This window comes from Moschus berezovskii, chromosome 12, assembly GCF_049115385.1.
Source record: "Moschus berezovskii isolate FMDL1 chromosome 12, NW_MosBer_1.0, whole genome shotgun sequence".
NCBI classification, from domain to species: Eukaryota; Metazoa; Chordata; class Mammalia; order Artiodactyla; family Moschidae; genus Moschus; species Moschus berezovskii.
In genome coordinates, this window is record NC_142471.1 from 4,613,422 (window position 1) to 4,627,351 (window position 13,930).

At 42.2% G+C, this 13,930-nt stretch overlaps 1 protein-coding gene across 2 annotated transcripts in view; it reads left to right on the forward strand.

Moving 5' to 3' along the window:
* Window positions 1-13,930, forward strand: part of DISC1 (DISC1 scaffold protein) — a 407,183-nt gene that overhangs the window by 180,301 nt on the left and 212,952 nt on the right. For both annotated transcript variants that reach the window (XM_088841835.1, XM_055425806.2), the window contains exon 8: window positions 2,258-2,360. In XM_088841835.1, the coding sequence (XP_088697961.1) occupies window positions 2,258-2,360 (103 nt within the window). The remainder of the gene's footprint in view (window positions 1-2,257; window positions 2,361-13,930) is intronic.

A 13,930-nucleotide genomic window follows, 5' to 3' on the forward strand; every position in this document is an offset into this window, starting at 1 on the left:
CATAAAATTAACAAATGCATGCCTACGATTTTAAAATGTAAATGGGAAAGCTCCATTTGATAATGAGTTCCTTAGGGTCTAATTTTATTTGGAAATAAAAAAGGAGATGCAGATTTTCTGGGGCATGCATGCCTGCAGGCTCGTGTGTTTGTGTGTATAGGTGGGTGTGTACATGTGCACATACGTGAATGTGTGTGTGTGTGAGGGCCATATATTAGTCTACAGAGAACTAAAACTGCTCAGTCGCACACAACAACTTTCTGTCTACTCTGAACTTGATTGACTGGTGACCTTGAAGTAAAAGTCACAGTTTGGCCCAGTTCTCTTTCTTCAGTGTATTAGACACAATAATCTGATATTCTTTCAACTCCTTCCTCAAAGAGAGCTGGCACCTGCCTTCCACTCATTACGTTTTTTGACTCTTATGGGTTACCCAAACCAAAGGTAATTAGAGGATAAATGAGATGGAAGAAAGTGTTGGAAATAAATGGGATATCCGGAGGTTGGTAGGTATTAGATTACATTCAGCAGTGCCGGAAAGAATGTACATTGCAATTTAATAAGAAGATTTAGAGGTTGTTTCATATTAACAGTGACAGCTCGCTCAATAAAAGAGAAACTGACCCAGTTATGGTTAAGAGAGACTGTGAGCTAAAATCAGAAATACTGGACGTACTTGGAAGAGGTGCGACAATCATGACTGGGGTGATGGAGTTGACAGAAATGTCCTGGGACGTCTGGTGACATGCTTTTGACCAAGAGGAGGGTATGTTCCTGTCATCAGCATGGAGCCCCCAAGACAGTGCTTGGGCGGATGTCAGAGCAACTTCCTTTAACTTCTGGTCCTGACATTGTGACGAATCTCAGGGCCATCGAGAGGGTGTCTCCAAATTGAGGGCTTTGGACAGTGGTTGCTCAGCTCTGCTGGTGTGAGCTTTGGGGTAGAAGCCTTTACACTGTCTCTTCATCCAGAGATTTTTATGAAGAGATTTATAAAAAGAGTTTTATAAAGAGATTTGGGAGATTATAGCTGCTTAATGGAAAGGAACACGCTGAAAGCCATGGGGGCAAGGGTGTACTATTTTAGACGGGGTGGGTGAGGTCTGTGTTGATTTTAGAAAGAATCTCTGTTGAAGTCTGAGGTCAGCAAAGCACTTCAAGGTGATAATATCTAGTATGAGCTGGAAACTTCTGGGGAGATTAAATTTTATATTTTCCGTGGGCTCTGTGAACCCCCCTGGGTTTTTACTTCTTGAACGGAATGTTGTGTTTTTGGCAGTAAAAGAGGGGTGCTTCTAAGTAACATCCTTTGTGGATCCCCCAGATGTCTTCACATATGTATTCATTGTTATTCAGCTGTGCTCTCTGCTTTCCCTGAACTGGAGGTTTTTTTAGGTAGTTCATTACTCTCAGTATAGATAGCAATTGAATACAAGGTTTTTGCTTTAAATAAAAGAAACAAAATATCATATTTTAGCTTCAAACAAATACAAAATAACCTAAGACATCTGGAAAAACAAACTGAGATTTAAGATTTTTGCTATTTTTTAAAGATCAAAAAAAATGTAGGAAGTGAAATGCTAAAACGTGCAAACTTTCCCGAGATCTACTTGTCTATTTTTCAAATCTGGCTTCCCAGCAAGTATTTGCCCTCAAGTTTTATTAGACAGTGTCCGCTAGGAACTCTCTGCCCTTGATCGCAGCATCTGTGCACCGTTCTTTCCTGCCTACTATGTGCCAGACACAGAATGAATTCTCTGCTCCCATAGCGTGTGTCCTCCCCAGAGAGGTAAGAGAAAAATAAAGGAAGAAAGACAAACAGTGTGTCAGCTGGAGAGGGCATAATGGTCAGACAACCTGCACGGGCAGGTGGAAGGGGTGGTTATGTTCTGTGGGTGATCCACACGGCCCTTCTTCCCAAGGCAGAAGCCTGTGGGCTGTGCCACCAGGGACAAGCTGAGCCACTCAGAGGAGGATGCCAGTGTGCAGAGGCCCTGGGGAGGGAGCAGGTAGAGGGCTCGACTTATTTACTTGTGGTTGTGTCCAGTTGTGCGAGCTCATCTCAGTTTCCTCCCTCCCTCTTTTCTTCCTTCCACTCTTCCTTCCTTTGTGCGTTGCTGGTTTTTTAAGAACCCTCCTGAGGTTATTCTGTGTCGCCCCTTTACTACTTATAAACCCAGGAATCTGGCTGGCGCTCTGTCGCCCTCTAATCTTTTCCTGAATAAATGATGATTCATGGCTGTCTCTCTCCTTCTAGGTGTGTATGAGTGAAAGACTCTGCAGTGCCCTGAGAAAGAAGGTTAACGATATCGAAACCCAACTGCCAGCACTGTTTGAAGCCAAAATGCTTGCCATCTCAGGTACCTGGGACGGAGGGGATGTGGAGACAGTTGGAATGAGTGATGACAACCGCCATAAGCCTGTCTCGCCCTGGATTAACATTCTACCTGTGCCTGGATGTTGTGTAGCATCCTGCCTGTCACTTGACAACTCAAAGCCTTCCCGGGGAGTCTCACTGAAACTCATGGCAGCGTGGCTTCTTTTTAAGTGATGGGTTGTTACTTTTTAGTTGCTAAGTCGGGTCCAACTCTTGTGACCCCATAGACTGTAGCCTCCCGGGCTCCTCTGTCCATAGGATTTTCCAGGCAAGAATACTGGAGTGGATTACCATTTCTTTCTCCAGAGGATCTTCCCGACCCAGGAATTGAAACTGCATCTCCTGCATTGCAGGCAGAGTTTTTACCACTAAGCCACCAGGGTAGTCCTGTAAGGGATGGGTGAGACTCTTAACAATGCACAAGGACACATTATGTAAAATAGCTGTTTGTGTGGTTTGCGTTTCCGGTTTCTGTTTAAGAATTTGGAGACTAGATGTACTATGGATGCCATGTAATCCTACCCAGGGTTTCTACAGATTTGTGTATCTGGAGATGCTCAGTGAAGGTGTGATCAACTGCTTCCTATAGGGGAAAGAGTGGTAACAGGAGACAAACTGATGTACTCAGAGTAGCAACCTAGTCATAGATAAGAGATTTTTGGTGGATTTTCAGTGGACCATTATCCTTCCTTAATTTGGTAGTTATAAAAGGATATACCTTTCCATTAATCAGTAGGCCGAAAACATGAGTCTCTGAAAATAGGATCTTACTCTATCATTTGAATAGTACTTAAAGAAGAGATTTATTTATTTATTGGCTGTGGTGGGTCTTTGTTGCTGTACGTGGGCTTTCTCTAGATGTGCTGTGCAGGTCTCAAACTGTGGCGGCTTCTTCTTGTGGATCACGGGCTGGGTAGTTGTAGCCCACAGGCTTAGTTGCCCCGAGGCATGTGGAATCTTCCCGGACAAAGGATCAAACTGGTGTTCCCTGCATTCTTAACTGCTGGACCACCAGGGGAGCCCCTGAACAGTGCTTTTGAACATTCCTCTGCATTTGTTGTTTTATTTTCACGTCAGCTCTCTCAGGTAGGAGGGAGAAACACTGTGATCCCGAGGAACAGAAGGGGAGACTGAGGCCCTGGAATGTGTCCTGTGGTTAAATTCATCCCATTAACCGAGTGGTGCTAGATCAGGGCTAGTGTCCAGGTGTGATGTATGGATTTTCAACCCCATTATGTAATGACAGCCTGTTTTATAAGCTGAATGAATCCATAGCACATCAGCTCCAGAAGAATCATAAAAATTTAATGAAAATGTATAATAATTACATGTATGGGTTTTAAATGGCATTTTAAGAAGGAATACAATAATTGGCAGCTTCTGCTCTTCAGATCATTAAACAACTAATGTTGGCAGCTAATGAGCAATTTGGTGCCTGGCGCAGTCACGCATGTTATTTACAGCCCGTAGAACACGCAGAAGCACATGTGGGGCCCGGCTCTCAACAGCTTCGCATTCCATTTCCTTCGAATTATGGCCCCATTTGCTAAGAGGAAAAAAGATTGAATACAATCTTGCTTCTGAGTTAGAGTTTTTGCCTTTCTTAATCAATGTATCTTTCTCAGGAATACAGGTAGATGTGTCTCTATTAAGCCCAGGGGAGGAGATGCATCATTTGGGCAGCAGAGAAACCCTCTCTCAAATGTGAATTATCTCCTGTTTAGGATCCAGGGAAAATTCTTAAGATGGTATCTTGCACAGAGGGCCTGAGTTTTCTGTGTAGTTTCTAGATCAGCTGAGAAATTGGTGAGAACTGATTGGATGAGGGATTCCCCAAGTTAACTGGGGTGGGAACACACTCCCCACATCCTATTTCCTGGACACTCTTGAGCCCCTTGGCGAACAGCCCTTTCAGTCCATGGACTGCCCTGTGGGTTGGATTGGTGACAGATGATCATCATTAACTTCTGTGGTGGTATTGGTTTAGTCACTGAGTCCCACTCTTTGCAGCCCCATGGACTGCAGCCCACCATGCTCCTCTGTCCACGGGATTTTCCCGGCAAGAGTACTGGCGTGGATTGCCCTTTCTTCCAGGGATCTTCCTGACCCAGGGGTCAAACCCACGCCTCTTGTATCTCCAGTGTTCGTGGGCAGATTCTTTACCACTGAGCCACCAGGGAAGCCCCTTAACATCTGTACATAATGCGATTTCCATTTCCTTTTGAGCTGTGCTCCACAGCAGGGAGGGTCGAGGAGGGAAGAGGTACTCACCTTAGGATGCTGACAGGTCTGTTCTTACATCATCAGAATAGTAAGCCCTCACTCTGTTAGACAAAAGCACAAACCTCTCCAAGAGAGGCCTTTCTCTATTTTAGGATCTCTGTGAGGATGCTGGGACAATGCTCAGAGGTTCTTAGAAGCCCTACTGAATGAGAGGACCTTATGGAATACCCTTAGGTTCTTAGAGGGCCTTTTGTCTGTCTGAAAGCTTCTAGATCTCCCATCCTGGTTTTAATCAATGGACTGAGGATTTCTCTTGATTTAAGAATCATCTGCCCTCTGCAGAGAGAGGGAATAATAAAAATACATTGGTTAGATACAATGGCAGCCTGAAATCTTTCTTGTTTTATGTGCGTGTGTGCTTGCTTAGTCGCTCCGTTGTATCACACTCTTTGCAATCCCAGGACTGTAGCCCACTGAGTTCCTCTATCCATGGGATTTCCTAGGCAAGAATACCAGAGTGGGTTGCCATTTCCTTCTTCAAGAGATCTTCCTGACCGAGGGATTGAACCCATGTCTCCTGTATTGGCAGGCAGCTCCTTTACCACTGTGTGATTTGGAGGGAAATAGGAACATTCTTAGAAATAAAATTAGTTTTTCTAGGTAAATACAAAATATTTGCTTCTCTCTAAAAAATTTCATGGTTTTGATCAATGGCTGGGAGATCTGATAGACTCAGTAAAGATTTTTCAAAGATGATGTTTATCCAAGGTGGAAATAGAGACCTACCAAATGAGAAGAAGGAAAGGGTATTGTTGAAACCTTAATAGCAAGGGAGTCAACTACCATCATTTATGTGGTGGCAGAAACGCCAAGGCAGACAGAGGAGTGGGAAAGCTTTGCAGTGGAAAAAAAAGGAGGTTCCAGTAATGACTGGAGGCTGTTGGCCTTGGGGAAGCTGGGGTGAGGTAACTAGAGCACCCAGTATGATTGCTCAGGGGAGCATATTTGGCTTTCTCTGATTGATCCTACGCTGGAAGCAGGGACAAAGGTTAGGGAAGCTGTTATTAACCAAGTCCTGGCTATTTAGGGCCAGTTGTTACAGAAGCTGTTGTTTAGCTTCATGGACTGCGGTTAGAGAAAGCGTCTGCCTGCCTGTAAGTCTGACTTACAGCTGGCTGGCTTCCTTTGCTGGCTACTGGCATCGGGGTGTGTTTCCGCGGTACACTGCTGCAGGCTGGGATTCTGTTCCGTGTATGATCTGGCCACTGTCTGTCTATATGCTTTGTCTCTCTCCAGGCAGCTCATTTCTCAAGCTAGTTGAAGCAGTCTATGTTTTATGTATTAATAAAATCCTGTGTTACAGCATTCTGTTCCCCTCACCTTCTCTATGCAATGTGGCCATTTCCAAAATGTGTGATGTGCAGAACCAGTCACGGAACTTGGCTTGTGGAAGACGCTTTTCAGTGTCTCAGGAAATCATGGTGACTGGAAGAAAGAAACAAAACCAGCAGAGAATAGCAGATTGTAGCTGAAGGAGCTACCAGGGACAGGGGGATGGGCGCAGTTGACTGGTGCTTGATTGTGGCCTTGACATTGCTGAGGGTGGTGCCAAGAAGGCAGAGGGTGTGGAATTGAACTTGGAATTCCTCAAAAGATCTGGTGTCATACCAGAGAAGAGACGCAGGATTCTGTTAGTTAGGGGTTTATGTTCGACAGTGGCTTTATTTCTTTTTCCCTAGTCAAGTACAGTTCAAATTTGGGTACGTAGAAGAGGATAGGAAGACAGGGAAGCCTGGCGTGCTGCAGTCCATGGGGTCACAAAGAGTCGGACACAACTGAGCGATTGAACTGAACTGAACTGAAAAGGGTAATTTTAGGAGAATCATCACAAATGGAAACACCTTCGGCCCAGCGAGTGCTATGCATGAGCACGTCCCCGTGGGTGGACGTCATTGTGAGGCCTGGGCACTGACCGAGTGAAACGGCCCCTCTGAGCACAGGATTCAACCCGTCTTCTTGTGTTTTCCTCCCTTTATGAATGACTTGTGGCTGTGTGTTTACCAAGTCCATTACTGAACTGTATTTGGTAGAATGAGCACCTACCATGAGGTTGGAAGAACCAAGTTCAAGGTCAATAATCTAATGTGATATCTTCAAATTCCAAAGCCTTGTGACATTGGGAGAGTCACTGTCTGGGTCTACATTTCTTCAACTAGAAACCAAAGACAATTATTACAAAAGCCCCTTGCTGGATTTTTGGGAAGACTAAAGGAGAATTTATCCATGAGCTCTGTATCTATGAGACTCGAGTAATGACCTCAGAAAGTGACTTGCAGATATCATGAAGCAGAGAAGGGTAAATATTTGAATTCAGAGACACTCAGGATGTAGTTAGAGAGAACAGAATGGATGGCATCAGTTTCAGCTTTGGCATACACCTAGAAGTTTTTAGTTGTGTTATTTGTAGAATAAAACATTTTGACAGGTTCTTTAAAAAACCTACTTGAAGGCCCCTGTGCGGTTCCCTTGCTGCAGAGCAGGTGGGCATGTGTACAACTTGATGCCAAGGCAGATACGAACCCCTGAGATTCCCGCCTTTCCCCATGGCTCAGTGGTAAAAGAACCCACCTGCAGTGCAGGAGATGCAGGCAATCCAGGTTCGATACCTGGATTGGGAAGATCCCTTGGAGGAGGGCATGGCAACCCTTTCCAGTATCCTTGCCTGGAGAATCCCATGCACAGAGGAGCCTGGTGGGCTACAGTCCATGGGATTGCAAACATAGCTGAAGCGATTGAGCAGACAGATTCTCCTTGGCTTTAGGGAAGGCCCATCAGGGTGATGGAGACTGGGGTCACTGCGTTGCTGATGGAACTTCTTTCAAGGATCAACATTTCTTTTTATCAATTTTCATCTAAAAACTCTGGCCTGTTTCAGCAATCAGGGAGGGCTGCCTCAAGCCAGATTCACCTCCTGGGCTTGAATCTGAGGTCAAAATGCTTATGAAATATTAACTGAGGGCACTGTCTTGCTTTCTCATGGCATGGGTTTTGATATTGACTGTCTCTTAGGGAATTCACACTCGTTCTGCATATATAAAGCTTCCACATCACTCTGAATTTTCCCAAGCCATACCCCTTCAGATCAAGGAAGGTTCCTAATTAGTGATTGCTCTCATGTTTTATTAAGGCCTTGGTCTCTAGAGCTGGTGATGAGTTGCAGGAGGTCCTGATGATGTATTTCCAGGACACCTTCCATACTGGCACTCACTCCATCTCTGTAGCCTCTTCCTGTTTGTTTTGAAAGGTCTTCTCTCTGAACTATTCTCAGGAGGAAGTTGCACACTTGGCACCTTCTGCCTGGAGTCTCTGGGGCCCGGTTGGTGCTTACCCCACATTTTATTAACTCTGCAGACTTGAGAATATGGCCCAGCAGGATGAGAGTGAGGTTGAGGGTTAGGTCTGGGGTATTGGTAGGGGATCCTCAGCCCAGGCTGAGAAGGGAACCTGGAGGTACCGCGTGTGTTGGGACTGAATTGTTCATCGGCAGCCACACCTCTGGGGCAGGTCCTTTGGCTTCTTTGAAGCCCTTCATGGGGGGTTTCACCAGCAGCGGTCCTCCCTGATCATTTTTCAGATAGAAGTCATGGATCCAGAAAAGTTTTAATTGTGTTTCCATTTACAACTCAAAGCTTATGGAGTCCAGCCTGCTCTCCTTATCAGGACTTTGTTTTTCGTAAGTGGTCCGAACCCACTAACTTGACATTTGAGGCTTCCACCAACTTCTTGGCTGCTCTAGGCTCCGCCTCAGTCATGCTCCTCCCGCCAAAGATGAGGCTGTTTGCTTAACCAGGTTCCCATTTCTTCTTTGGAAACCTTACATTCTTTCCTGGAGAACCTGCCTCCAACTCCCTTTGTGGAATTTTCTCCCTTCCATGAACCCTTCTAGTGAATATTTGCCTATATATATGTTTTGTTTTCTTTTAACCATACATCTTATCCCCCCCTTCCTTCTTTTTTTTTGATATGGACCACTTTTTAAAGTCTTTATTGGATTTGTTACAATATTTCTGCTTCTGGTTTTTTTTTTTTTTTTAAGTTTTGGTTTTTCAGCCATGAGGCATGTGGGATCTTAACTCCCCACCAGGGAATGACCCCACACCGCCTGCATTGGAAGGCGAAGCTTCAACCACTGGACCACCAGGGAAATCCCCATTTTATCCCCTTTATTCAAGATAATTTCCTGGAGAGCAGGGACTGTGCCTTGTTCCTTTCTGTATACGCCCACACAGTGATAGACAAGAAACAGTCTCAAAAGATATTTATCCAGTCATGGAATTGGAAACTGAATTTCAATAACAGAAATGATATTTTTTGGGTATTCAGAATGCCCTAATGTGGAAAAAATTTTTGTAACCTTTCCCATATTTATGTAATATTGAAATCTGCTTATTAAATAATCAGAATGAAGAAATAAATAGCATTGTCTATTATTCTGGAGACTTCTGGAGTTATATTTGAGTTGGAAACTTGCCCAGCATTTTACTGCTATGGAACATTCAGCAAGATATTTAATTCTCTAGATTTAAGTTTTTTCTACTGTAAAGCAGAGATAACAACGTGTATTTTAGTGAACATAAAATGAGCCATTATTTTATATAGTACTAAGAAAGAAAAATTGCTGTCAATTAAACAATGATAGAATGCTTTCTGTGGCTTAGACTTTTTATTTTATACTTATTGAAATAGCTCTTTTAGATGTACTTAAGCTTTTGAACGCTGGGCTGGAAGAAGCACAAGCTGGAATCAAGATCGCTGGGAGAAATATCAATAACCTCAGATATGCAGACGACATCACCCTTATGGCAGAAAGTGAAGAGGATCTCAAAGGTCTCTTGATGAAAGTGAAAGAGGAGAGTGAAAAGTTTGGCTTGAAGCTCTACATTTAGAAAACTAAGATAATGGCATCTGGTCCCATCACTTCATGGGAAATAGATGGGGAAACAGTGGAAACAGTGTCAGACTATTTTTTGGGGCTCCAAAATCACTGCGGATGCTGATTGCAGCCATGAAATTAAAAGACCCTTACTCCTTGGAAGGAAAGTTATGACCAATCTAGATAGCATATTAAAAAGCAGAGACATTACTTTGCCAACCAAGGTCCGTCTAGTCAAGGCTATGGTTTTTCCCGTGGTCATGTATGGATGTGAGAGTTGGACTGTGAAGAAAGCTGATCGCCTTTCTTTCTTGTGAAGAATTGATGCTTTTGAACTGTGGTGCTGGAGAAGACTCTTGAGAGTCCCTTGGACTGCAAGGAGATCCAACCAGTCCATTCTAAAGGAGATGAGTCTTGGGTGTTCATTGGAAGGACTGATGCTAAAGCTGAAACTCCAATACATTGGCCACCTCATGCGACGAATTGACTCACTGGAAAAGAGTCTGATGCTGGGAGGGATTGGGGGTGGGAGGAGACGGGGACGACAGACAATGAGATGGCTGGATGGTATCACCAACTCTATGGACATGAGTTTGAGTGAACTCCAGGAGTTGGTGATGGACAGGGAGGCCTGGCGTGCTGTGATTCATGGGGTCACGAAGAGTCGGACATGACTGAGCGAATGAACTGAACTGAAGCTTTTGAAAAGTCACACATCACTCTTTAAAAAGAAAAATATAAGGCAATGAATTGGTTAAGGTTTTTCTAAAATGTTTCATATTCAGACTGAGTGTCCTGACACACAGTTTGACTCAAGTCAAAACTCCTATTTCTCCACACATTATCATCCTCTGCATCAGTGAGGCTATTGGTGATGTAACTTTTTTCCTCCAAGAGTGAACTGTTTTCTATAGGATTTTCTGCCAAGCTGCTTACACCATTCTTCAAGCTTTAAATGCTGGTGCTTTCCTGATCTTACAAATTTATGTCAACAGTTAGGACTCAAATGGTCCTTGATGTGAGAGATGGACCATAAAGAAGGCTGAGCACCAAAGAATTGATGCTTTTGAACTGTGGTGCTGGAGAAGAGTCTTGAGAATCCCTTGTACTACAAGGCAATCAAACTAGTCAATCCTAAAGGAAATCAACCATGAATATTCACTGGAAGGGCTAAAGCTGAAGATTCAATATTTTGGCCACTTTATGCTAAGAGCTGACTCATTTAAAAAAACCCTGATTCTGGGAAAGATTGAGGGCAGGAGAAGAGGGGATGGCAGAGAATGAGATGGTTAGATAGTATCAAAACTCAGGGAATGTTAATTTGAGCAAATTTCATGAGATAGTAGAGGACAGAGGAGCCTGGCTTCTGTCAATGAGGTTGCAAAGAGTCAGACACAACTGAGTGACTGAGCACATTCTAGAATCCAGTATCATCAGAATCATGTAGGGTACACGGCTTTGTGTCTTTTTTTGATCTACTTCCATGTCATGGAATGTGTGACGAATGCACACCTTTTTCTTGGAGAGTGGCCTTCCCATGTGCAGATGTATCACTTTTTCTGCGTTCCCCAACTGATGGATGTTTTGGATGTCTTCAGTTTGGGGTTGTGAGTCAAGCGACTGTGAACACCTGAGTCCAGAATTTTTGCTTATGAGTCTCATTTCTCTTGGGTAAATGCCTAGCGGTGGAATTGCTGGATCACAGGATAGGTGTGTGTTAAGGTTATAAGAAGCTGAGAACCTTTCCCACAGTGGCTGTGCGTTTCAGTCTCCACCATGTGGGACAGTTCCAGTAGCTGGTGTCCTTGTTAACCAGTTTCAGTCCAGTTAATCTGAGCCACCTGATTGGTTTTGCAGTGGAATCTCTAAAGCTTTAATGTGCATTTTTCTGGCAACACTTTTTCATATGCTTCTTGGCCATGTGTGTATCTTTGTAATGTGTCTATGGCACCATTTGTCCACTTTCCAGTCAGGTTATTTGTGGTTTAATTGTTGAGTTGCAGGACTCGAGTCCTTCATCAGATATATGTACTGTAAATATTTTCTCCCTGTCTGTGGCTTGCCTATGCATCTTCTTAATGGTATTTTTTGAGAAATAGAGATTTTTAATTTTGATCAAGTCCATTTATCCATTTTTTCTTTTATAATTCATATTTTCTGTGTCCTTTCTAAAATTTTTGCTGACTCCAAAGTTAGATAGACATTCTTCTATATCTTCTAGAAGCTTTACAGGTTTCACTTCTTCATTTAGGTTTGTGATCCATCTTTAATTAAATTCTGTGTATGGTTTGAGGTATGTATTAGGGTTACTATTTTCCTCAGGTAGATAGCTACTTGTTCCAGTATTCCACTGAAAACATTCCTTTTTCCTCATTGACTTGCTTTGACACTTCGGTTGAAAATCACTTAACTCTGTGAGTGTGAGTCCACTTCTAGACTGTCTATTCTATTCCATAGAGCTGTTTGTCTGTCTCTGCCAGTACCATACTGTCTGCATTTGCTGTAACTTCAGTGTTAATAAGAAATCAAGTAGCAGATGTCCTCTAACTCTGTTCTATCTTTTAATGATTGTTTTGATTTAGCATTTCCTCGTACATTTTAGAATAAGTTCTTCAATTTCTACAAAATACTCATATAAGGTTTTGATTGAAATTGTATTGAATCAATAGATCAATTTGAGGAAAATGAAAATCATAACAAAATTCAGTTTTAATATATGTATATATGATATGTCTTTCTAATTATTTAAGTCTTCTTTAGATCTCTCACAAGCTTCAAAATGTTTTCTATATAGAAGTTTTCTCATGTTTCTTTCAATTTATCCCTAAGTATTTTGAGTTTTAAAATATACACAATATTTTAAAAATTCATCTTCCAATTGTTTGCTGCTGGTATTTAGAAATAGCAAAAATCAACAAGGCCAAAAGCTGGTTCTTTGAGAAGGTAAATAAAATTGACAAACCACTAGCCAGACTCATCAAGAAACAAAGGGAGAAGAACCAAATCAATAAAATTAGAAATGAAAATGGAGAAATCACAACTGACAACACAGAAATACAAAGGATTATTAGAGAATACTATCAGCAATTATATGGCAATAAAATGAATAACTTGGAAGAAATGGACAAATTCTTAGAAAAGTACAACTTTCCAAAACTGAACCAGGAAGAAATAGAAAATGTTAATAGACCCACCACAAGCACGGAAATAGAAGCTGTAACCAGAAATCTTCCAGCAAACAAAAGCCCAGGTCCAGACAGCTTCACAGCTGAATGCTACCAAAAATTTAGAGAAGGGCTAATACCTATTCTACTCAAACTCTTCCAGAAAATTGCTGAGGAAGGGAAACTTCCAAACTCATTCTATGAGGCCACCATCACCCTAATCCCAAAACTTGGTAAAGATCCCGCAAAAAAAGAAAACTACTGGCCAATATCACTGATGAACATAGATGCAAAAATCCTTAACAAAATTCTAGCAATCAGAATCCAACAACACATTAAGAAGATCATACATCATGACCAAGTGGGCTTTATCCCAGGAATGCAAGGATTCTTCAATATCCACAAATCAATCAATGTAATACACCACATTAACAAACTGAAAAATAAAAATCATATGATTATCTCAATAGATACAGAGAAAGTCTTCAACAAAATTCAACATCCATTTATGATAAAAACCCTCCAGAAGGTGGGAATAGAAGGGACATACCTCAACATAATAAAAGCTATATATGACAAACCCACAGCAAACATTATCCTTGATGGTGAAAAACTGAAAGCATTTCCCCTAAAGTCAGGAAAAAGACAAGGGTGCCCACTCTTACCAGTACGATTCAACATAGTTCTGGAAGTTTTGGCCACAGCAATCAGAGCAGAGAAAGACATAAAAGGAATCCAAATTGGAAAAGAAGAAGTAAAACTTTCACTGTTGGCTGATGACATGATCCTCTACACAGAAAAACCTAAAGACTCTACCAGAAAACTACTAGAGCTAATCAATGAATACAGTAAAGTTGCAGGATATAAAAACAACACACAGAAATCCCTTGCATTCCTATACACTAATAATGAAAAAGTAGAAAGAGAAATTAAGGAAACTATTCCATTCACTGTTGCAACGAAAAGAATTAAATACTTAGGAATATATCTACCTGCCTGTATGCAGGTCAGGAAGCAACAGTTAGAACTGGACATGGAACAACAGACTGGTTCCAAATAGGAAAAGGAGTATGTCAAGGTTGTATATTGTCACACTGCTTATTTAACTTATATGCAGAGTACATCATGAGGAACGCTGGGCTGGAAGAAGCACAAGCTGGAATCAAGATTGCTGGGAGAAATATCAATAACCTCAGATATGCAGATGATACCACCCTTATGGCAGAAAGTGAA